Genomic DNA, 24,622 nt, shown 5'->3' with positions numbered 1-24,622 from the left:
CTGCTGCTTTTATGGCACAACTCTAAAAGGAACATAGGACAAGATAATGATCCAGCTGCTCGCTATTGGCTTTAGCTGGTCTCACACGCTCCTGATGATAAATATTATATGCATATTGAACACAGGCACTCTATATTTAGGAAAGAAATACATTCACTGGGAAGCAGTCAGTGGTAATGAGGACACAATACCGGTTCTGTCGTTTTCAAGGACAATAAAGTGCTAAGTGAAAATACCACACGAGTCAAGAGCAAGAGTCTATGGACAAGGTACAGCTGTTAGGCTGGAAACGGCTCCCAATCTTTCTGTGCGTCTGAATGTTGCAAACAAGTTCCAGAGGAGGCTGGACTTTGGGAAGCCTGGATGCATGCTCTGTATTACTGCACATGGAGACTTTCTTAGAAACAGAGGGGATAAAGGAGAAAGGAAAAAAAAAAAACCAACATGCCCCAAGAAGGTTGTGCTTGCTTCACATCCGTCTCTGCTGCAGTCAATAGTGCATTTGCTAGCACACAGATCTGCATTAGCCTGACTGACTCCACGGCTGGGTAGAAAACTGACATGAGGCATCAAGGGCCTGGCGCCCCCCTGGCGAGGGCTGAGGGGTGGTTGGCGGGGTTGCGTTGACACTGGCCAGGGTGGTTGGGGTAGGGTGGCGCAAGGGGAGGCGGGCCCCCACAGATGCAGCCTGGACTGACAGGCTCCCTGCCATGTTGGGTGGATTGGGCGGCATAAATATTAATGCACAGGCTGGCACTGCTGCATTGCAGTTAGATATTTGTTAGAAAGGCAAAGAGAAAAAAAGAAGGCGAGAGAGAGATAGAGAGTGAGTGAGAGAGAGGAGAGAGAGAGAGAGAGGGAGAGAAAGAACTTGGAGAACGGGCCCTTTCTCCTTATGTAAGGATGAGGTTGACATGGGAGCCAAGGTTGAACGGGGCATGGGTATGCAGGCAGCAGTGTCCATGGCTGGCGCTTTAAAGGTATACTATGCAGGATTGGCGATTTCGTCGCCGGTTTCGCTTTTCATTTTCGCTCGTTTTATGCTTGCATATTTCTCTGCAGAGCTTCCCCTACAACTTTAGCGTGTATATTTGACAAAACTCCTCAATCGGTCAGTCTGCCGTGCCTTTTCATGAGACTTTACATGACACTTCCTGGAGTAGAGCATGGGTGCGTGCTCGGTGTCTCCTGAAGTTGCAAGTGTGGTTTTACCGCTACAGACCACTAGAGCGGCCAAAAAAAACACTGTTCGACCGGTAATGACCCATTTAATCATATATAACAGTATGGAACGAATTGATTAACTGAAAAACGTTGCATAGTATACCTTTAAGGGTGTGTGTGTGTGTGTGTGTGCGTGTGCGTGGGGGGTGGGGGGGGGGGGGGGGGGTCTGTATGACCTGTGTGGCTTAGCATGTGTAGAGTGGGCTTTACAGGATGGAGAGAAAGGCAAAGCCTCAGAGGGGGGGGGGGGGGGAAGGTGGGGTAGACAGATTTGAAGGCAGAAACAGCAGCTTGCTTCCCCTCCAGTGGTCTTTCTGTGGCCTAAATCCTGAGCATACGGCAAACACTGCAAGCAGAGCAGAGCAGTGGAGAGGAGAGGAGAGGAGAGGAGAGGAGAGTACAGGGAAGGCAGGCAGGCAGGAAGCAAAATGGAGAGGCACAGAGCGAGGGAGAGGCGAAGTGAAGAAGGCGTGATGGAACTGGGTCACCCTGTGAGATGCTGGGGTCCCTCAGGAGCCAACCGGCAGGGCCTGTTGTCTAGTGCAGTCCGGGTGCAATTTGTCATTGACAGGGGAGCTCATCGCCTTTAAAAAGTGGGGAGTGAGAAGCGGCTCCAGCTAGCGCGCCACAAACACATGCAGGCGAATACACCGGAGGGTTTGTTGTCCACCTTTTCAACACCAGATGGGAAAAGCAAGGATGGAGAATACCAAAAATAACTTGGAAGCTGAGCAATTTGCATATTTAATGGTCACATCCTGTGGGCACGCCATGTCCTGCAGGTAAACAATGTCTGAATGGCACGTGTATGAAATGCTACAGTAGTATCCTCACTGGCGTTTCCAGGAGGACAAAATCCTTGAAGTCTAAGAGCCACGGAGTCGCCGTCCCAAAGGTGGGTTGGGAAGGACTTTAAATAAACCGTAAAATCAACAGTCTGCGCATTATTAATGCCATGAGTGGCTCTGTCCCCTGGGAGTGCTTCTCCAGACGCCATGCTAGCCGTTGGAGAATATGACAGCTTGGGCGCATGCCGTTCATTTGCATGTGCCGTCCTGTGCCAAAGCAGCGCCTACCCGAGTGTGACTTGTTATGTGTGTTTCACTGCATAGGTGTGTGTGTGTGTGTGAGTGTGAGTGTGAAGGGGGTGAGTTTTAGGAGGTGCCCAACAGCCAAAATACATAGAATCAAAGTCACTGCAGGACTGTGGGAAAGATGTGTAAATGAAAGAAAAGGAGAAAAAAAAAAGGCAGGCAGGCAGGCATTTTCTGAGTCCTGGCTGGAAAATCAGTTTCTCCCTTTCAGTTTGACCTTACTGCGCCTTTGTCTTCCTTGTGCGCGCGGCTTCATTAAGGGGGCATTAGCATAAAGGCTGGGGGTTAACCCGCTGCATTTCTATGATGTTCCCTTGTCAGCGCCAAGCCGAGCCGAGGCGCTGCTGTTTGTGCCCCGTGCCGCGCCGCGCCGCGCGCGAGAGACCACTGGTGCATTTTAAAAGGGCGAGGACTGCACCATTCCACCGCAGAGGCTGGGAGAGAGGTGCAACACCTTAGCTTAAAAAGAAACCCCTCATTCATTTTGCATCACTGAGCTCAGTCCCTTTCAAAGCAATCATTCTAGACGGAGCACGAGCCAACAGCCCACTGATACCCACGACCCAATTATTTATGCTCTTCTTTCGCTCTATCAGAGTGATAAAAAAATATGCTGCTGCAATAAAAAAAAAAGAAGGCCTTGCTCTGCTAACAGATGCCCCTGATCTCACAGATAACGGTGCACAGATGAAGAAATCAAATCTTGATGGGCAGAAATAAAAATAAAAATAGAAATACTCATCCATCAGTATATTACTTCAATTTTAAAGATGCAACCTGGAAATTAAAAAAAAAGAGGACCAGTCCTTGTGATCTGCTCATCTCTTCTTAGGGTAAATGAGTGTGTCCCATCCTTCTCTTCCAGGAACGACAGTTGCAGGAATACACAAAATATGACAACATGTCCTCCCCTCACCACCACCACCACCTCACTTAGAGAACATATGGCATTTGACAGCGAGGTAAACTGGAGAATTACTTCCTTCATGGAGCAGTAGAGAATTCAGTCTCTGGGAGTAGAGGTGTTCGATCGGCCGCCAGCCTCAGCTCTGTCAACATCAGCGGGTGGGGGGCTGTGGGGTACTGAGGACGTGCGGTAGGTGTGTGTGTGGAGGGGTGGGTGGGGGGGTTTTGGGCACGACAGAAGCATTGCTGATGTACGGCAGGGTCATAAATCTCTGGCTCTAAATCACCTCGACTCCAAACTGTTTACCGGAGGTGCTGGAGCTTAAGACTGTGCAAGCTGCAGGGGGTTTCTAGTGAGCTCGCTTCTCCGGCAAATCTCTCTTCCTCTCCGTCTTGCCCTCAGTCTTCGGAAAACGGGGCAGAAAAAGGCCCCCTAATGAATTACCAGAAAATTCTCCATGATGCATCAGTCGAACAGGAAATTGGACATGCTGGAAGTTCAGACTTGTGCCTAGCTTGTCCAATAAATGGTTCACTACATCCCAAAAATGTACAATATATGTAGCAGACAGGTAAGGGCGCGAAGAAAGTCCTCAGGAGGTTTTTGGTGGAACCTTATTTTCCCACATGAACGCTAATTTCTTTTTTTTTGGTAACTAAAATGCACAGCGTGTGCTGTTGTGTGCATTCTTGTTCTGGAACCACACCCACACACACTTTAAAAGTTTACTCTGCAGTTGACAGGCTGCATTAGATGACCTCAGAGACGTGCACCTCTCAGGGAACCATGCAAGTTTCCACGGCTACGAAAATGATAAATTATTCAACGGCTAAGCAGAGGTCAGATGTGAACACAGGTTAGAACATGAGGCATGGATCTGCACTAATGCCTATCCAGCCTTGAACATCATTCGAGTGTCTGCCTCTGCCACCGGACGCTATAACCTTGCGGATGCGTAGATGTGTAGTGAAGCCAAATACGGGTCCTGTGCATCGGAAAGGAAGTGGCACAAAAGTGCATGCCCATGCAGCTAGCACTTTACGTGCTGCGAGAGCTCCCGGCATACTTTATACTTCAACAACGAGTTTGGGATCACAATTAAAGAGGAAGTTCAGTGACACGGAGCTGCCACGAGGGGGATGTGTATAAATAAGTAATGACAGACACCGCCTGATATCAAATGAATATGTATATGATGAATTCTCAAATAAGGTTAGAAGATATACATGTACCCTTGTCAAAAGACAGGTGAACTGCATTAATATAGCTCAGGGAGAATGTTTTAATTATTTACAGAGCAAGGGGGGGAAAAAATGCAAGATTGATGGACAACAAATCTTGTTCTTTCTGGAAAAGCAATAATCTTTGGTGAACACATGCAGCGTGAGGGTTATTAATCATGGGCTGGAAGTCTGACTGTGTCCTTGAGCAGTAAGCACCCTCTCTCTGCACCTTCACGCCTCTCCTACTGTACGACAGGGTGCACTGGAGTTGCCCCCCTTTTTTTGGCAGGGATTTATCTTGGCACCGAGGCACCGAGAACCGCTATTGGTCCACTCCGTCCGTCTAGCTCCCTCCCGAGAGGGCAACGAGCTCTGTGAATGGCTGAAGGTGGTTGGTGTTGCCCAGACATGTGTGCTGATTGGCTTGTGTGCGTCACAGGGTTCCGGCCAGGGATGGTCACATGCAGCTGAATGGAGATGGAGTCATTTTGATCTTTTCTCCCATTCAAACACAGAGGTTACCACACGATTGCGCATGTGCTTAAGTATTGCTTAAGTATTGTTCTTCAATGTCTGCATGAAGGTCACCAGTTTGGTTAATCAAGGAAATATTTCATCCATTGGTCATACAAACTTGTCATCTTTTGTCAAGACTGACAAAGTAAGAATAGCTCAAACAGCATAAACGAGTAGCAATTTACCAATGTGTTCAGTATACCTTCTTTCACTACCATTCAAATGTTTTGATAATTAAATGTTGAGGTCAAGCAGCAAGTTGCATATTGTGCTACAGTGTAACATTCTGAGTTCATTAATATTTGTATGTATTGTACTTGGGAAGTAAAATCTGCAGTTAACTACTACAGTTACCGTAATTTCCCGACTATTAGCTGCGGCTTATGCATTGATTTTGCAAAATTTCTTCAACTATGAGGTTAATACAGGGGGGCAGTTAATATGGTTTTGTTTCTTTTAACTTGCTTAAAACACTGTCCTGCGGCTTATACACAATGTGGCTTATGTACAGGAAATTACTGTAACTACTATTTTCTGTACTTTATTTAATTTTAAAATATGATCAATCTTTTTTTTATGTAAAGCAAACTGAATTGCATCTGCATATGAACTATGGTATAATAAACATGCTCTGCCCTTAACAAAATGTGAACTTGCTGTAGAGACTCATTAAGTGTATGTGTGTATTTGACGCCGTGTGTATGTGTGTGTCGCTGAGGGGTCAGTGACTCGAGGCTGAAAGGCGTCAGCCACAGGCTTCCCCCAACAGCAGCCAAGCTGCACCCCGATAAATCACTTTTACGCTGTCTGCCGCTCACCAGCCTGACCTGCTCAATGATGGAGCACTTAAAGGTACCAAGATGGAGGGAGCGAAGTCGAGGCAGAGAATGAGAAGCTGCTGAAGAGTAAATCAAACGGCTACAGGCAATCTCTTCCCCCACGGAGCCTGCTAGGGGCAATGTCTGAACACTCAAAATCAACATAAAGAAGTTTCCAAACTATAGTGGTAGAGGTGTTCTAACTTGGGCAAAGGGTAGTGCACTTTGAGAAGAGAATTATTGAACTTCTGTTAGATCACAGACTTGAAAAAGATCTAGAAAAGTTCTCACAGCGATCAGAAGCTTGTTTCATCAACAGAACTTCCACTGAATCACTTTGGACTGTCGAGTCAATTCCCAAGGCATACTTACGAGTACAGCAATCGTGTAAGAATATTTGTAACACAATAACATGCAATGTACATAATTACTAGATTGATTGTGATATTGAATACCAATAGTCTTTCTCCCAGTACAATTAACAGATGACCAAAGATATTTGAATTTTAGCTAAATATATTTTCACTTTAGCCAAAACGTGCTTGCAAATAACTCATTGGTGTGCATTCAACTCTATATCGTTGCTACAATCAAATCCTTCTCAAATCAAGACACGTTGAAGATCACAACCAAAACTAGGGATTTACTGCTGACCTCCCAAACACCTGTGTGTTAACAACACAGATATAATACATGTATTTGCTGAAACAATGTTGTGATTTAAATGGGGCTTTTTTTATTATTTTTTTTTTTTATTGCATGTGTTTTATTTGCCCCGTAACAATGTCTCATAAGAAAGTAAATCTTGCTCCTGGCATCTCTGCATCACTGGTAGAATAAAATCTCACTAGAGTGGAAGTGCAATCCTCTGCCAAAATGAAGCCGAAACCAATAACATTAAGAAAGTCATTTGTCTCTCTGTGCCCCTGGGTCTAAAGCAATTAAAAGACTCGTTTCAAACGTTCACCAATCATAAACATTTGCCTCTTTCAATCCAGCCAGACAAGTACTGACATGATTGATGATATACTTTATTTTATTGTCAAATGAACTCAAACTCAAGTGGCTACAATGAAAGAGCACCCTTAAAAATGGAAAAGCACAACAGTTGTTTTCAGGCCAACCTATTTCTGTGCACCAATGGCAAGTTATTTTTAAAATATTTCCATTTCAACAGAATTAACAGCATGACTGGAAGAATATGTAAGCCTTTTGAATGGAAATGACATAAAATAACCAAGTACGCCAAGAGGCAAACAAACAGAGTCCATATGCATTATCTCTCTGATTGATTAGTTGTTTGGCTTAACATCAAGTGTACAATCTCAGAGCATCAAGCGACATCCAGTAATTTACCTGGCACTCACATCAGGGCAGCTGTAATGGCCTCCTCCAAACATCACTGTTTGACATCACTGACTGACGAGACAGATGGTGACTAACTGACTGATGTAGATAGGGAAGGGACACTATGCTAAATGTTGCATTTGGGAATGGACTGTAAGAAGTGCAGCCTGATAAAAATAAATAAATAATAAAAAAAAGACAGCCCACTCTCAACATCTACAAATCTGAATCAAGTGCAATAATGTTCAGATGGTAGGACAGTAAACAAAGCTACACCACACTAGATAGCACGGCATTGTGCATCAATTATGATATTACAGTATGTTCCCTATTAGCACTGCGCTGCATGTCATGTCTGGTAATCATGTCAGTGACCACCCATGTAAAGCCACAGTACTGGCATGAAGAGACACAGCACTGAGGAACGGTCTTAGACAAAGACGCTGGCACGCGCACAAAGCAAATACTGTTGGAGCAACAGCCATTCAATAGTTACACTAGCCTCATAAGATGGAAGGTTAAGCTCTAAGTAGATGCATTAGGCTGGCTCATACCTGGCAAACAGTCAATTCGTGTAATAGTCATAAATACAATGCAACGCAGTGGCAATAAATTAGAGCGGCAATGCATTAATTGAATTGCATTCCGCAGTCCGAGCCAAAGATTCATGAGAGAAAATGAGGCCTCCACTGAGCCACTGTGACAGACGAGTGATTGGCCATACAATTCTGTTTTAGCACCCGCTATTAAGAGAGAGTGTGAACAACAGCCAGATAAAGAAAGGTGGCATTAGGTCCAGTCTGGATGTGTCCCAAACGAAGAAGATGAGCAACAACCCTCGCCCTCTTTCAGTGAGCAGCATGGGAATCAGCCCCTCATTAAATCAAACCTTTGATAGAAGGTGCATATTTGGATGTCTTGGGTCTAAGGCCAGCTTATTCCTCTCTAGTGGGTTTTTCTTTTCTGGAGAAGGGGGTTCCCTGAAGGGCAGCAGACATGACAGTGAGCGCTGAAGAGCTGCAGAGGGATGGGGAGAGAATCCAAGGTCAACCCACTGTTTCCTCAAACCCCATTATTATTTAAAAAGGGACGCTGCGCTAAACGGTGAGGAAACATTACGCTAAGAGATTAGCTGATGCCTCCAGCAGTGCAATTAAGATGTTGGGAGAGTGGGGTAGCAAAGGCCTGGCTTTAACAAGAGCTGGTAGGGAGTGTTGTGGAGTGGTGTGGTGTGGATCAGGGAGCAGAAGACAGCTTTCGCTCAGCCAGCCAAACTTCTTAATTAAACAGATAAGTCAGCGACTATGTCATAGGAAATGAGGGGGAAAATTTACGCTTAAAAAAATGAACGAAAAGTCCAACAGACAGACACAGCAGGAGAGGGTTTATAAAAAAAAAAAAAAAAAAAAGCACGCACCACCCAAGTAGTAAGATAAATCACAGCACATACAAGGCTGTGTGCATGAGAGAACAGGGGGCGATCAGACTGTGCTGAGCCACAGGATCATCTCTGGGAGCAGTGTTGTCGTAAGCTTGGTTACAGGTGTGATGTAGTGCACATAGCTCTCCTGTGCCTAATAGATTTCCCACAAATACTGCCACTATAGCTACAGCTCCCTCCCAGCCCCTCCTCCCTCCTTTCTCAGACACTCAACTGTGCCTGTTTCTAAGTATAGAGTTGAGCAGTAGCAATATCTACCATATCCAGCATGTTCCCGAGCTATTTAAAAGAGGAGAGGGAAGTAGTGTTGAAAATGAAAGAGACAGAGGAGATTGAGAGAGGGAAAAAGAGAGAGGGAGAGAGAGAGAGAGAGAGAGAGAGAGAGAGAGAGAGAGGGAGGGTGAAGAAGAGATGAAAAGAAGATGCAAAGGGAGGAGGGAAAAAGAGAAGAGACCACTTTATTTGGCAGTACTAAAAATAGTGCAGCAAATGGCAGCCAGGGCTGCGCTAACACGGGCTAGCTCCTTGTTGTACAGGACGTGCAATCGATAGGCGGAGCGCTGGATGGAGGCTTCCCGGAGCATTCAGAAGGGGGGACAGCTGCATGGGGGAGGCTACTGGGGCTGGAGCCGGGGCTGGGGTTGGGGCTGGGGCTGGGGCTGGGGCTGGGGCTGGTGGTGGTGGAAGAGGAGGGGGGCTATTTTTTGCACTGGTTGACTAAATATGGTCACAGGGAGGTGAGAGAGACACCGGAGAGGAGACCGGCGACTGGCCAGCACATGTTTTGAATGCCTCCCTGCCTGCCTGCCTGCAAAGCTCAAACACGGTTTAGTTTTTCTTCCCTGAAGTGCAAGCACAGGACCTACGACAGTTAGCCTCTTCCTCATCTGCCAAACCCTGTCAACGTCAATCCCCCCCCCCCACACCCCTCCAATGACTCGACTCTTTGACCTTTTTCCCTAAGGAGAGACCAGCTCCTGGAAATCCCCCACTGGGGGAGGAAACCTCCAACTTGCACCAAGCCTCAGGTCAGACACAGTGGGCCGCCATCGTCAACCTCTGCCCATCTCTCATTTTATGAAAGTAAAATTAGCCCTCGTCAAAATGTTGAAGTGACACGCAGAATACTGAACAGGACTACACATAAAAAAAATATAAATGATAAAAGTGTATGTGAGGCTCTTGTGGTGTAATGTTCCTGGTTCTCAATTCCTTCTTGAAATGTGTAACATTTCGACTCTGTGAGGCTTGCAAATTTCCGGAGTTTCAAAAATCATATTTGACATGGCAAGCGACTCATTATCTGTCTGTTGACAGAGAATGAGAGAGAATGGAACACAAATGGTAGAGCGCCCTACAGTAGACTCCTGCAGTCCTGGACATCCTCACAGAAAACCCAGAGAATGCACATGGTGGAGCCGGGGGGGTGGGGGTGCTGCAGTTCTTTTTTTTTTTTTTCTTCTTCCTCCCTCCTCCTCTCCCTCTGCCTCATTTTTAGAGCAGCAGCGGCAGCTCCGCGTGTCAGCATGATGTCTCTCCCCTCCTAAAAGGTAAGGCGTGAGTATGCTTTCTTCCTGCAGCTCCCTTTCTCCTCCTTTTTACCCCCCTCCCCTTGCAGTCTGCAGTCTCTCTCTCTCCCTCCCTCCCCTTCACTGTCTCTCCCCCATTCAGCATGTTCAACTCCCTCCCCTGCACAGCAACCCCCCCCCCCACCACCACCACCACCACCCCTCCACCCCAACCCCCATCAGAGGCGCTGATTCAGCGAGTCGAGCATGCGATGGCTGCAGCAGCTGGAGCGCTCTGGAGGTCATTATGGCTCTTCACACACACTGGATGGAAGCGAGAGGGAGGAGCAGGGTGAACGCGGGGGGGAAACTGAGCTGACAGGTAATATATGCCGCCTGTGCCTGCCTCCCCCTGGACCAGAGTTTACCCCCCAGCCGGCCTGCTCCGCACTGACGTCTTCCTCGTTCTCCGGTGCGCTCGCTCGCTCACTCACTCACTCGCTCGCTCGCTCTCGTTCGCTCTCTCACTCACTCTGCTAGCTCGTTCCCTCTCTCCCACTCTGGGTTATTAACTGCATGTCTCGCCTTGCCCGTGTGCAGCGTGGTCGGCATGGGGGAGTGGAATTTACTGTTCTGCAGCGACACTACGAGACGAACTACTTACCGGGGGAGAGAGAGAGAGAGAGAGAGAGAGAGATAGACAAGACACCTTGGTGGTGTGTGTGATGTTTTTTTTTTTCTTCTTTTAAATCTTTCTATGGCTTTTGCTTTCCTTCCATCTCATCAAGGGAAAAAGGAAGAGGAAGAACGTGGAAGCACGAGGAAGTACGGGGCTGTAGAGGAAGAGCAGGTGAACGAGGATTTGGTGGGTGGGGAGGGAGGGAGGGCTGCTATCGTCCACATGGATTTGCCTTGCTTGCTCATTCTCTCTCTCTCTCACTCTCTCTGCCTCTACTCTCACACTCTCTTGCCGTCTCCCTCTTTCTCTCTCCCCCTCCCTCCCTCCTCTCTGCCTCCCTCTCTCTCTTTCTCCCTCCCTCTCTCCCTCTCTCTCTTGCGTTAGCTGCGCCGGCCGCGCAGCTGCTGCAGCAGAGTGCTCTCTGGCTCATTAGCCTCTCGCGGCTGCAGCGCTGCTGCTATCTAATGACGGACTCGTTAACTCACAACCGCTGGGCTAGGGACACAACAGTCTTTTCTTTAAAAAAAAAGAGAGAGAGAGATAATTAAATAAACAAAAACAAAAAATAAAAAAGGCCTCTCATTCCTGGCCTGGATCAGATTACTTTCAGCCACTTGTGATCGGATTCACTGTGATTCTCTGCTGGGACATTTGCTTCCCTCTCGGATGCCTTTTTTTGGTCCCACCTCTATTTTTTTTTCCCCCTCTGCTCTTGGCTCTTGGTCCCCTCTTACTTCTGAGAGGTTGGAGTTACAGGACTTCCACTTTGCCGAAGAAAAAGGATGGGAAGGATAACTGGATGACGACAGGCGGAGAGATATTGGTATCGTGGCGGGACGTGAGTTTTAAGGGAGGGCAGTGTGTGCATGTGCGTGTGCGTTGGAGAGGATAGAAAGCGGATTGACGGCAAACAGCTGTGGTGGTGTATTAACTGTGGTAGCCGCCATGGCAGGCGGGCGGGCGTGGGAGGGAGGAGGGAGGGGGGGCATGTGGGGTATGTGTGTCACTGGCTGAACCCACGACACTCAGGGTAGTAACCCAGTTTCTGTTGCTCTCCTGCTCTCTCTCTCTCTCTCTCACTCCCTCTCTCTCTCTCTCACCCTGCACTCATTGCACCCTGCACTCTCTAATCACTAGGCAGGGGCACGGCCGGAGTGCTGCAGTGCCGTCTCCATGGCTGCAAGTTAGGCGAGCCCAGCGACCACCCGCCCTTCTCCTCCACTTGTGCTGCCCGTCACAAGGAGTCCATGCGCAAGTGGAATCAACTCCAACGCATCCCACCCTACACTTGCTTTCCCTCCCGCCTCTCTGTCTCACTCCAACCCGCCCTGGGCCTCTCGGGCCGCTGTGACATTTCCTAAACAGGACGTCATACCTCAGACCCGCACCAGTGAGCCCCTTTGCATTCCAGAACTTAGCAACACCGCCGCGTCATCTCAGCCGCCGCAATTCATCCCCCCCCCGTTCCAGACCATTCTCGCCAACATATCTTAACTCATCCAACCTTGAGCTCCTGGGCAGGAGATTCGTTAGTGCCCAGAATAGCGCGTCTGAGTGTCCTTCCACTTCTGTTTTTTCCACCAGAGCCCCAACCGAGTGGCCTGGTATCTAACTGAAAAGCCCAGAGATGCCTGAAGGAGAAAGGGGGGGGGGGGGGGGGGGCAGTGTTGACTTGTGGAATGTATGGGGCTGGGGTAAAGATTCATTAGAGAACCACTGAACATTTCACGCTGCCACGCAAACGGCTATTGATCTCTAGCACCTCAAGTGCCACAACTTGAGCTGTTGATCACAAAGCAAACACAGGCAGGTGAGCCAGCAGTGAATGGGGAATTTGAATGAGAAAAATCCAGGGTGGGGAAAGTATAAGGGGTGGAAAGCGGGGGGGTTGGGGGGGCGTAAAAAATGCACAACACCCAGTGCAATCCGATCCACAAGTGCTGAGTGGGCATTAGCTCTTGCATGTGACCTCTGCCCTGGTCTGTGTGCCTAAAGCCCAAATCCTGCTCACAATAGCTTCCTGTTCTACTTGGATCACCCTCGTTTTCAAACATCAGCAACCAGTCTGATGTCTCTCCTGGGACGAGGTTAAAACGAGAGCCAACTGCATAGAGATGGCGAGAGACAGATGGATGAAGTAGGAGAGAGTGAGTTAAGGAGGGAAGAGGGAGGGAGGGAGGGAGGAAGGGAGAGTGAGAGCGGAGGGTAGTGAAAATGTGTGCAATGTTGAAGAGGCCATTTGGCTTCAAACGCACCTATTCCCAGGACAGTACAATCAACTTTCATGGACGACAAGGAGTACAGGAGCCAAGTCGCAAGGACATTGCACAGAGGGGAACAGTCTCCCCCTTCTCTTATAGCCTCAGCCCAACCTCCTCCTCTCTCTATTTTTCCCCCAGAAAAAAAAGAGGCAAGGACAACCTTCTTTTGCTGCAGAAATCCCAGGCGCTGTTCTTTTCTCTGTTCCCTATGGATATCCCTGGCTCGCTCGAGGACAGCTGGGGTCACTAGGACACAGATACCAGTGCCGACCAGAACACACATGTAGTGTGCTGTGAAGGAGAGTCACTTCAAAAAACCCTTAACTGTTTCTCTGGACTACTGCCGAAAGTCACCTTTAAGTCTTCGATATACTGCTGCATTTCTAATTGTATGGAAAAAGAACAAAAAAAAAAAAAATGGCTGTGCTGACAGTCTACAGTAAGTGAATGCAGGGGTTTGGTCTGTTCATAAATGGCTCGAAAAAAATTGCGCCGACACCCCGGATAAGGTAAGGACACAAGCTGTGCTAGAGGCTGCCTACTTGGTGTACATACTTCTTTATGTGCCCATATGAACATATGATAACTATGGAATGTAAAGAAGTATGTATTCTTGGTCAGGTCCTGATCGTCCAAATAGGACATCAATGAATAAATATTGCTAATTGCTAATTTGACCATAATGTAGATGTGGTGGAAATATGTGGGATGCTGCAAAGGGAGTGTGGTGTAGAATGCGTTTACAATTGGGGGGGCAAGCTGTGTGCTGACTGCAGTAAGGGGTAAGACAGTGAAGTTACTGCTATACATCAGTTTTAAATGACGTCTCGTTGTGTTTAAGCGTGTATACTTTGCTAGTATCAGTTAACAATTAGTTTAATTATGGCTATTATCTAAAAACATACTGATCGTTGATGGATCATTCTGTACAGAATTTTTTTTTTTGTTATAAAAAGGGGTGGTCTGATTGAGCCTTCACGTGCTAATCTAGCTGCCAAAATATGCACACTTGCCTCAACGCGAAAAGACCAATGATTGGGCCGCGACATCTCCATAGGAACAGGGGTTCCTTTCATTATTGGTGAGTCTACTGCATTACAGGCCTTGAATCTTAGCCAGCCGCAACTTAGCCCTCACTTCCGCAGGCATAGTGGTATGCCACGGCCAGTCCAAATAATTAATACCATAATCTTTTCCAAAGGTCCTTTCCACCTCTCTCAGAATAAAATATGGGGGAAGGAATATTGGGCTATACCCGTTTTTGTATTTGGTCCACTGAAGGTGTGGGACCAGTGGCACAGAGCTGCTGAGGTGCTGAGGTAACAGTTCCAGAAAGGTGCAAAGCCCTCATTTCTTTTTTTTTATTTTTTTTTTTTTTTAGTTTATAGCAACTGGCATCCCAGTGCTGCACCATATGGTAGCCTGTTTTAACCCCTCTCGGTGCCCCCAGTACACCCCTCGACCCCTCAAGCTCTGATTCCTGGCCCCATTGTTCAGGTTTGCTAGGCTTGCCAAATGCTTTGCTGGGCCGCATGGCAGCCAGATTAGAGCAGGAGCAAATGACAATGCAGGATCAGAGTGGGGTCTGCCTGTCAGCTGATTCTAATTGTCGCCCGCCTCGCACAAATGCGGGAGGTGGCGGGATAGGGGGAGTAGGGGGGTGGCGTCAGCAGCTGCAGTCATGCCCTTCTCCCTATTCCAACCCACGAGCTGGTGGCCTTTCCAGAACGAACACTTTCCACTCATCTCTTTTCTATTGTCAGTATTTTAGTGGTGTGTTCCGACAACCAACAACACTGAGCATTCTATCCATAATGCATGACGCTGGAATCTTCTCTAAACACGCTCGGGTTATTTTTTGTATGCACTTTCCTGGCAGGTGGTTGTGTGGAAGCACACCAGAGGTGGCACATTACTCTCACTTAAAAGCTATGGTGTTTTCATCACACACCACCAAATGCAGTTAATTACAGTGGAAAAACACTTGCTAGTTTGCTACCAAAGAAGAAGAGCTGCAATTTGTAACCTACTTTTCACATTTGAATGTGCTCCACATATCTTCCGTAGTGAGGTCATATTTGATTTATGAAGAGCAGAGAGGCAGAGTCTAGGATTAACCGTTGGCATTTCAATGCCTTGCTTTAACAGACATATTAACCTCCCACTACCATGACACTGTCCCGTGTCAACTAAGAGGCCCGGCTAATAAGAGCTTCTGCAGAAGCCAGGATGAAGGACATATCTTTTTGACAATGCAAGGTGAAATGGCCTCAGTGAGTGAACGCTGCCTGGGGGGTCAGGGGGGGTCTTTCTCGCCTGCTGTCTTCCAACGCTCTGCTCTGCATAGGGCAGTTTTAATCTTGCCGTTATGGCAGTGCCTGCTCTTACCCCTCCCTCTGCTGTCCTCTTCTCTTGCATGAGTGACACACACAACAGATGCTGACATTATCAAATGTTCGGCAGTCGTCCTTGCCTTTGCCCTGTTATGGACGATGCATTTGGGAGCAGAGGTGGCTTTAACCACCTGATCCTCGGATAGCATGCAAGTGTGTTTTACAGGGGGAGAGGGGGGCTGTGGTGAAAATAGCATTTCAAAAGACCACTTTACTGAAAGGAACCAGCTATAGCATCCCTCTGTAAATACACAGCTGATGTTCGTTTATGTCTTTTAATTCAGAAACACAAATTGGGCAAGTTAAGTAAGTAAACACAAGTTAATTGTGGCGTGGAAAGTAGTTTCCGTTTGATATCCACTGACAAAATAGTAGCACGGGGGACGCATACGCTCAGTATATTTGCTTATTTACAGCTGCTATGGGACACGTCTGAGAGACGTGGGAGTTCAGTTTAGCTTCCTCCATTTCTCATCAGCTGAATTTAACCAGAAGAATTACCGCACTGCCGGCCCTGCATGTAGCCTGGAAAGGCAGTGTGAGAGTGAGACTGTGTGTGTGTGTGCGTGTGTGTGCGCCATAGAGAGGGAGAGAGCGAGAGGCAGAGCGGTCCCTTCTCAGTGGCCTGAGCGGCACTGTGCCCACACCCGCCTTCATCCATCAGCTGCTGTAATTGCTACATGACTCCCGGACATTTGACTCAAGTGCACCACGACGGATTATTATTATCCTTTTCTCTGGGTACAATTTTTCTTTCTCTACAGAAGGGGGGGCCACGACCACTGGATAGGGAAGGGAAGGGGTACGGCCGGAGAAAGGGGGTAGCACGCTGGCTTAGAGGGGGAGGAAGAAAGGGGGCGCATGGGCATAAGGTGAAAGTGAATAATGTGGCCGTGGCACAAAAAGAGCTGTGGAAGAGCACTCAAGGAAAGGGCACCCCTCGCTGGTTTTCAAAAAATGAAGTACTACGGGGTGGTGATGACTAACCGAGGCACTTTTCAAAGGAGTTTTCGCTCTCTGTCACCCTGGCGGAGGTGGTTTGTCAGCTTGAGTGCTTCCAGTGTAATAATGCAGAACCAAGATTCATATTCAGATCGAGTCTCCCATTCAACAGTGCTTACCCAATGCTTTGCTAAAGCTGGTAAAATGGAACCAAATCACCTGTTCAATGGATTTGGTCCCCTTCAACCAGCTGTAGCTATGCTTTGATGACACCGAGAAGAGCAGCCATGTTAAGCTTGTGTTTTCTGTTCACTTTTTTGTAATCACATCTCTTTCTTCATCTCCACATGTGACAGGGTTGACTGTGTGACTGCAATGATTTTGTGTATGCTACATATACTAGATATTTTCAACGGTGCTTCATTAGCCATAATGTCAAATATATTCCATGTCACTTGATTTAAAGGGTAGAGCTGAAGTTGTAACCGCATTTGTGTGCCCATGCTGTTTTTCTCTAATTGGCTTAATATGATGAGTTTTTATAGTTTAATTATTTTATGCATGACAGGAAGAAATAATGAAATCTACCTTTTCAGCACTTATCGTTGCCACTTTCATTATGTGAATCGAAAATCCAATGCTGCCATTGTGATACAAAATTACACACATCCTCTGTTTTATACTTCTTTTTTTTTTTTACAAAATAAAAATCAGCAGTAATTTTAAAAAGTGCCGCCATGTTATTATTTATTATACTGTTATTCATTCCTCTACTTATTTGTCCTTCTAAGCAGTTGTTCAAAATTGTGCAGCCTATGTTTAGCCAATGGAGCTATGAGGGGACACATAAGCTCTGACAGGGCTTGCATGCCTCTTGGAGAATGCAGGGCAGGACTGCAAGAGCTGAATGGGGAATGCTGGGGGTGTTAGCAGCACAGAGCAATGAGGAGTGGGGTGGGGAGGTGGTTCCACACAGCCAGCTAAGAGACATCAGAGAGAGCCTTTTACAGACACAGTGCAGGGAGTGAGAGCAAGTGTGTGTGTGTGTGTGTGTGTAGGACACAGGCAGACGACTGAGTGAGCGAGAGACAAGAGAGAAAATGAGTGTGAACATGATCTCACTGCGACACATGCAGGCAGAGTAGCCGCTGCTCACCCGGCCCAGCTCAGCTCAGCTCAGCGACAGCGGGTGAGGAGTGGGGATGGAAGCCAGATGCCTCCAAATCTGGGAGGGGGGGGTTGGGGGGGGGGGCTGGACACACAAATCACTACAGCACACCCTTCAATGGCTGGCCCTCTCTGAGTGTCGCAGCAGCGTGCACACACAAACACACAGACACACTTTTTACACTCCCTGTGTCGGAACAGCCCTAGCACACACACCCCAGAGCACTAGAGCACTAGATCACAAACACACGCACACACTCCCTCCCAACTCCACTCATCCTTATCCATGTCGCTCTGACCCCTGCAAGACACACACACACACACACACACACACACACACACACACACACACACACACACAGACACACACGGAAGGCTGAACAAACATACCTGCATCTGACTCAGGCAGCAACAAACAAACACAAGCAGCCTGGGCAACCTGGGACATGCCCTGGAAAAAGGGATGAAAACACCCAGAATGCTCCCATTTACCCAACCCGGGGCAACGAACCAAACCCTGACCACGGGCGACAGCATTACACAACAGGAGCAGCGGCGGCGACGCTGCCAGTGGCTTTTTACATTAGTCAGCACATTCAAACATCTGGGGCAGGACAACTGGCAGGCTCGGGGGCCACAGTCACGCCAACTCCACCAGCGACTGGGAGCAAGCAGCCGGGGCGTATATACATGCACCAGGCGAGGGGCTGATCAGTTGGAGCACGCTTAGGTACCTGTGCGATGTACCGTCTGCTCATCCCAGGGACCCACTGCACCCCATAAAGCTCCTCCTCTAGAGGACCACAAACACACCGTGTGCACACCACGAGTAATTACGCTCCCCCGTAACGACTGCCGGCGGTGGCGGCCTCTATTGGTTCTGGCAGAGTGAGCCATTAAAAGGGGTGAGTGTGTGTGTGTGTGTGTGTGGGGGGGGGTCCTTAATTATTTTTCTTTTTTTCACGCTTTTCCTGAATCACACTGCGCTCCCACGCAGTCGGAGGAAGCCACTTGGCGTAGTAATTAACAAACAGGTCGGCCCATTTGTTGGCGAAGGTAGAAAATGGGTGAGAAGCTAGTAAATGTGTGTGTGTGTGCGTGGTGGCGTCTGCCTGCCACCGCGGGGCCAGTCTGTTTGAGTGAGTGTGTGTTGGAGTGAGTATCTGTGTGTGTGTGTGTGTGTGTCTGAGTGAGTGTTTGTGTGCAGCACTGTTGTGAGTCATGGGCTATTAATCGTACTGTTTACAGTGCTGTAACGGCACTGCCTCACCATGCTGTGCCAGAGAGCCACTGAGAGTAACCAGTCGCCTCCTGAAAGCCTGAGGACTGCTGCAGTAAACACTCCTCACATACACACACAGCCGCACAGAGCCACACACAGCCATGTCGCAAACAGAGCCACAATGCCTTCGACCAGACACAGACAGACACACACACACACACACACACACACACACACACACACACACATCCATATAGACACAGATCCCAAACAAAGGCAAATATGCCCTTAACCAGAGCCCACTTGAATGTACACAGCGCATCTAGGGCAAGATGGGAATGCTTCCATCTTTTATTGATCTTCGGTTCTTTGATTTTCCTTTGCCCTGTCGTTTATGGTTATGAGTGATGACACAGACTACAGGGGACACCTCGGCTCTCTGATGTTTCCAGTGCTTTGAGCCACTCTCTTGAGCCCAACACAGAAAAAAAACTACAGGGGCCACTCGTCTGACAACCATCAGTCTGTTGATTTCATAAAGGAACAAACATCCGTTTATATGTATATGTATATATATATATATATATATATTAATAAAATTAATGCTCACATTTTTGTGGAAAAAAAGGAACACCACTTGAATATATCGAACCTGTATATTTAAATTCTGGATGGAATACCACTGTGCTATTACTAGAATATAGTAATTTTTCATAGACTTTGCTTGCTTTTAAGGCTGTCAGGGCTAACAAAAATTAAAAATCTTGCTTGCAAAGATTTCCAAGGAGGATAAAACGAAGGGGCTTCAGCATTTAGACTATGTGACGACTGGAAGTCCTTTCAGTGGAACAGACTGAGCATATATGCACATCCTAATCATTAGCGGAGGGTGAACAAACCCTAAACGCATTTCAAACAAGGAACCCTTGGAAACAATACAAATGTGCCTCAATTATAATCCAGTCTCACACTCAATGGACACTTACAGCATACTAAGGCTATTAGGTGTGTCTCATACTGATAACAAAAGGGTAGAGTAAAGTATAAAACCTGTCTAGCTCGACAGATCTATACCATCTGAGGCCACTGAAGCAATCAGCACTGCATAGTGCATTTCTTAACGAGCAAATGGCTAATTAATCAGCAACAAACCATATTAGCCTACATTATCACATCTTACAGGCATATAAATCTCTGTCACCTTTCTAAGTTTGAGCCAGGTGCATACACCTGAGAATGTTAAAAGAGTAAATTGCCAATTAAGTTGTACCAATTACCATCCCTGTGACAACATATTAAATCATCACACTTAATATAAATCTCTCTAAATCGTTCTCATTTCTAGAGAGGTGCACACAGCTTGGAGCTCTTGTAGAATACATATCTCTCTCTCTCTCTTTTTTTTTTTTTTTTTTTTAAATACAGCGCCATGTGAGGGAGTATGGCACTGCAGAGGAGCTACGCAGCACTGTCAGGTTAGCGGGGATCTATGAGGATTCGGCAGGATGATTGGCTAATCTGAGTAGAATTCCCTCCGATTAGAGCCTCGCGCTTCCCTCCACTCTGGGGCGCAGTGGGGGGACGCTCCTGTTCAGAGTCGCCACGCGGAGACGAAGGAGTCTCAGCCAGCGCGCGCGCGGGTGGGGGGGGGGGGGTGATGGAGTGGTGGAGTGGTGTGGCTGCAGGTCTCAGAGCGGTGCACTGGGCTACCTCCAGGGGGAAAAAAAGAGTAAAAAAAAGATGCAGGCATGGGAGCTGAAGCGAGAAATAAGAGTAAATGGTGGAGAGGGTGGAGAGCCATATATCTGCAGGATTTTCTGATGGCAAGGGGACGATGAGCGCACCAAAGCACGGCTCTGCTGTACAAGTGTGTCATAAATACTGACCGCGGCGCTTTCTCATCGGCACAGTCAATAAAAAGGGATTCCCGTGTTGCCCACAAGCGAGGGAGGCAGAGATTGCAAAAATTCAGGGGTAATGCTCAAGCCCCTTAGCACCTTATGCAGCTGTACTGCAGACTGCCTTAACTGCATGGCAGAGGCATCTGTACACAAACACAACACAACACAACACAACACACACAAACATGTAGACACTCACCTCAAACAGCAGAGGGAAAGGTGAATTTGTTTCACTAAGACGACACTATTACTTGGCAATGACTCTACTGAGGAATATGACAAACGAGTTGCGATGCATCTGCCTGCACTAGCTCATAATAGAAATGTCACGCAGAGGCTGATTGCTCTCCCGATTATGGCAAGAACTTGCCATTTATCAGCGAGGGGGGACCGGGATGGGTGGGGGCTACGGGCCATTACGGCAGGCGCACCCTAACCACCGTGACCCCAATTCCCCACGTCTGGGTACCGGGGGAATGTGTGTCACCACACTCGACGCGTTCGGGAGACGGACACACGTTCGCACAAAAGCACCCCATGGGGCAACTGCTGGGGTTTCTAATGGCACTCGTGTGAAATCACCCTCTGGAAATTATGGCCTCTTCTAACGGTCGACCATCAAACTGATAAGTGTGGCTTCTCGGGTCGACTGCAGGTAAGGCCATCAGTCCAACTCACAGGAGAGACATGGCAGCAGCTGGGGGGGGGGGGGGGGGTTGAGGGTACGTACGATGAGGCAGGTGGAACTGAACGCTCACATCCAGGCTGAAATCAAGGGCAGCTCTCTCCGGCAGACGGACTCGAGACAGCCACAAGCACATCAGATAACAACAAACATAACCTGGCCCCATTAAACGCAGAGATGCACTTTGACTGACACTGAACCACTTGCTGGGAGGAGAAAGTGTACGACGCATCAGGCTGTCGTACACGTGTGCACTCAGGCTGTCCTCAGCGTGTGCACTCGCGTGTTTGTGTGTGTGTGTGTTGTACCTAGGGTTCCCTCGCAGGGCTGCGTGATGCAGGGCGTTGAAGCCGTTGTTGTTGGTGATGGTGACGTCAGCGCCGGCCTCCAGCAGCACGGACAGCATGTCGTCCCGCTTCTTACTGATGGCGTCGTGCAGGGGTGTGTCGCCTTCAGAGTCCTGTAGGGGGCAGCACCGAGTCAGACAACGCAAGCTCACTCACACAGACCAGCAAACGGTCTGACACTAACTATGTCAAAAACATTACATCTTTGCTCTGAGTATGTATCTAGATATAAATAATAACATGGCAAATAATAACATGGTCACGCGGGGCCAATTTAATCTGTTGGAATTATACAATTACTTTCAGATATGACATACACATCATACACAAGTTTTTTTTTTTTTTAAAAAACAGAGGGTTAGGGGTGGATCCTGTACAAATAAAAATAATTCTGACACCTCTAACAGGTAGCTCACTTGTTTGGATGATGCAGAATCCGAATGTGTCGCTAAAGCTAAATGTATACATAATCCATGCGATGCTGCGCTAAACTCACGAGTGATTACTCAGTTCTAGGACAGCAGCCAGATAAGGGTGCTGATTCATAGTAAAAGCCATTCTGTGTTGTTCGGAGCTGAATGAAGTGAAATGTGTCACAGCAGGGTACAATATCACCTTGTAAGAACATTTAAGTCCTACATCAAAATAAGGAGTAAAACAAAAACCAAAAATAGATCTTAAGAGAGCCCGTCACTGATTTTCAGTGTGATCTAAGATAAGAATCATGTGATCACATTGGGACACTAAATTGTTTTATGCAAAGACATCTATTCTTTTCTTAAAGAATTCACGCAATCCAGACTTATGCTAAATTTAAAATGAGGAATATTATGTAAGCTTTCATAACTACAAATGGAGCGACAAAATACCCAGGAAAGTCCAGGACACATGTCCACAGTCCTGTAGCAACACTGATTGTTGGTATTAACTGCGTCTCATTTGGTACCATGCATATTTAACACGTTTCTCTATTTGTGGAAAACATTTCTCTGTGTTCTTGTAGCTTGGCCTAGCTTTACTCAAACTAGTGTTGCCATCTTTAACAATAGAGATATCTTTTCAGCAGACAGACACAAATGACACTTGAGAAACTGTGCTGTAACAGCAAATAATAGTTTGTGCAATAAACAGGGAGGAGCTAAGTGAGTGTGTTCAAGCAGGCCTGACACATTTCAAGTGTCACATTTCACATACCCTTAGGTCACGTCACAAATTTCCAAAGCGAAAAAAAAGAAATACCTTCACTGAATACATAAATATAAATGTCATATTTTTCTCCTCCATCAGACAGACATCAGGCTTCACTCTATGAATTCTCCTCTCTCTCTCTCTCTGTCTCTCAAAGGTCAGTAAACTTGAGGATCATTAAGCAGCACGGAGCAGATGCTCTATGCATATGAATCATTCTTTCGAAGTGCAATGATATGGCTCTTGTGACTGGTGGCGGCTAATCACCACTTCAACATAAAAAACGAAACAAAAACATAATCTGTGATATGTCATCATGACCTGCTAGTTCTTGTGGCATTTAATTAAGAGAACTAGCTAAGGGGACATCATGTCACATATTATCTCAAAAGTTGCGTCTCGTGCAGTAACCTATTATTTGGCATACAGAGAGTTATTCTTTCCTCGCCAATTGGAGCTAACAGGGCTAAAAGGGTTTCTGTGATGCTAAGTGAATGAGAGTTGTAGACTTCACCTGGATGGGGAAACCAGTCCATCGCAGGTTACTGCCCCAGCTGAGGCTGGTACCCAATTTACAGCTGAGTGGACTGAGATAATGGAGATGAAGTGCCTTGTCTACATCAAGTATCCCTCCGTGATTTCAACTGGCGATTTCCCAATTACCAACCTTATCAATCTACCACTGAGCTACACATTCTGAGCATTATTCTAGAGAGGGATATCAAAAACATGAATGTCAAAGCACCATCGTTGGCTGGAATACAGACCTTAAGGGATCAATGAAGACCAATTCCAAATTTCCCCATTCAACACACTGAATGTGTGAGATCAGATAGAAGCCCCACACTTCCACTGACCAATGCACCTGTGAGGTGGCCACTGTACACACCTGGAGGCTGGGATGACAGCCCAAGTCCAGCAGCGTCTTCACCACCTGCAGGTGGCCCTTGTTGACCGCGATGTGCAGCGGCGTCTGCCTGCGCTTGTTCCTGGCGTTGAGGTCGGCTCCGCCCCGTTGAAGCACCTCGATGACCGAACCCTCGTCCCCAAACGCCGCGTGGTGCACGGCCCGGTCCCCATCCTTGTCCTGCGGACAAAAGAGAGATCAGTTTGTTTTTTATGTTTTTTTTTTTTTTAAGTATGGGGCTTTTTATGCCTTTAACTGGATAGGACAGTAGAGATATAGACAGGAAGTGAGTGGGAGAGAGAGTTGGGGTGGGATCCGGAAAGAACCACGGGGCGGAAATCGAACATGGGTCACAGGCGTGCGGTGCAGGTGCCCCAGCCAGTCGCGCCACGGCTGGGGCCAGACATCAGTTTTCAGACAAAAAAAAAACTACCTGCAAGTCCTGCTGTACCACTTATGGCTGGTGGCATTAATTGGGCCCATATATCTGAGAACATCTTCGTTTGGTCCTATTTATGTTTTTTTTTAAACAAGTTTCTCTAGGCCAGCGTGAGTGACACCAAGGAGCCTGGAGTCCTGGACGGCAGACAGGGGCCCTAGCAACTGTGTTCTCAGACCAGACGACAGGCGAAGCAAGGCGCTGTTCTGTAAGTGTACATGCTGTCTGGACCTGTCTGTGTTGGCTATCTGGGTCCCCAGCGAGTCACAGATGATTTATCAGGACACACGCTGAGAGCTCCTGCAAAATGCTGCAAGTGCTCACTCCTACCCTACAACACTATCACAGTGCTCACATAATGGCTTTAACAAAACATTATACCCCAAAAAAAGCTATTACGTCAGTCTCAAATC

General features: G+C 47.4%; 1 protein-coding gene across 9 annotated transcripts in view; it reads right to left on the bottom strand.

Annotated features, from left to right (window-relative positions):
* mib1 (MIB E3 ubiquitin protein ligase 1) overlaps positions 1-24,622 on the bottom strand; it is a 60,189-nt gene that overhangs the window by 15,110 nt on the left and 20,457 nt on the right. For all 9 annotated transcript variants that reach the window (XM_062529957.1, XM_062529950.1, XM_062529982.1 and 6 more), the window contains 2 exons: positions 23,753-23,950; positions 21,637-21,788 (listed from right to left, as the gene is read on the bottom strand). In XM_062529957.1, coding sequence (XP_062385941.1) covers positions 21,637-21,788; positions 23,753-23,950 — 350 coding nt within the window. The remainder of the gene's footprint in view (positions 1-21,636; positions 21,789-23,752; positions 23,951-24,622) is intronic.

Source organism: Sardina pilchardus, chromosome 2, assembly GCF_963854185.1.
Source record: "Sardina pilchardus chromosome 2, fSarPil1.1, whole genome shotgun sequence".
NCBI classification, from domain to species: Eukaryota; Metazoa; Chordata; class Actinopteri; order Clupeiformes; family Clupeidae; genus Sardina; species Sardina pilchardus.
The sequence above is the reverse complement of the archived record's forward strand: the minus strand, read 5'-3'. Positions and strand labels throughout refer to the sequence as shown.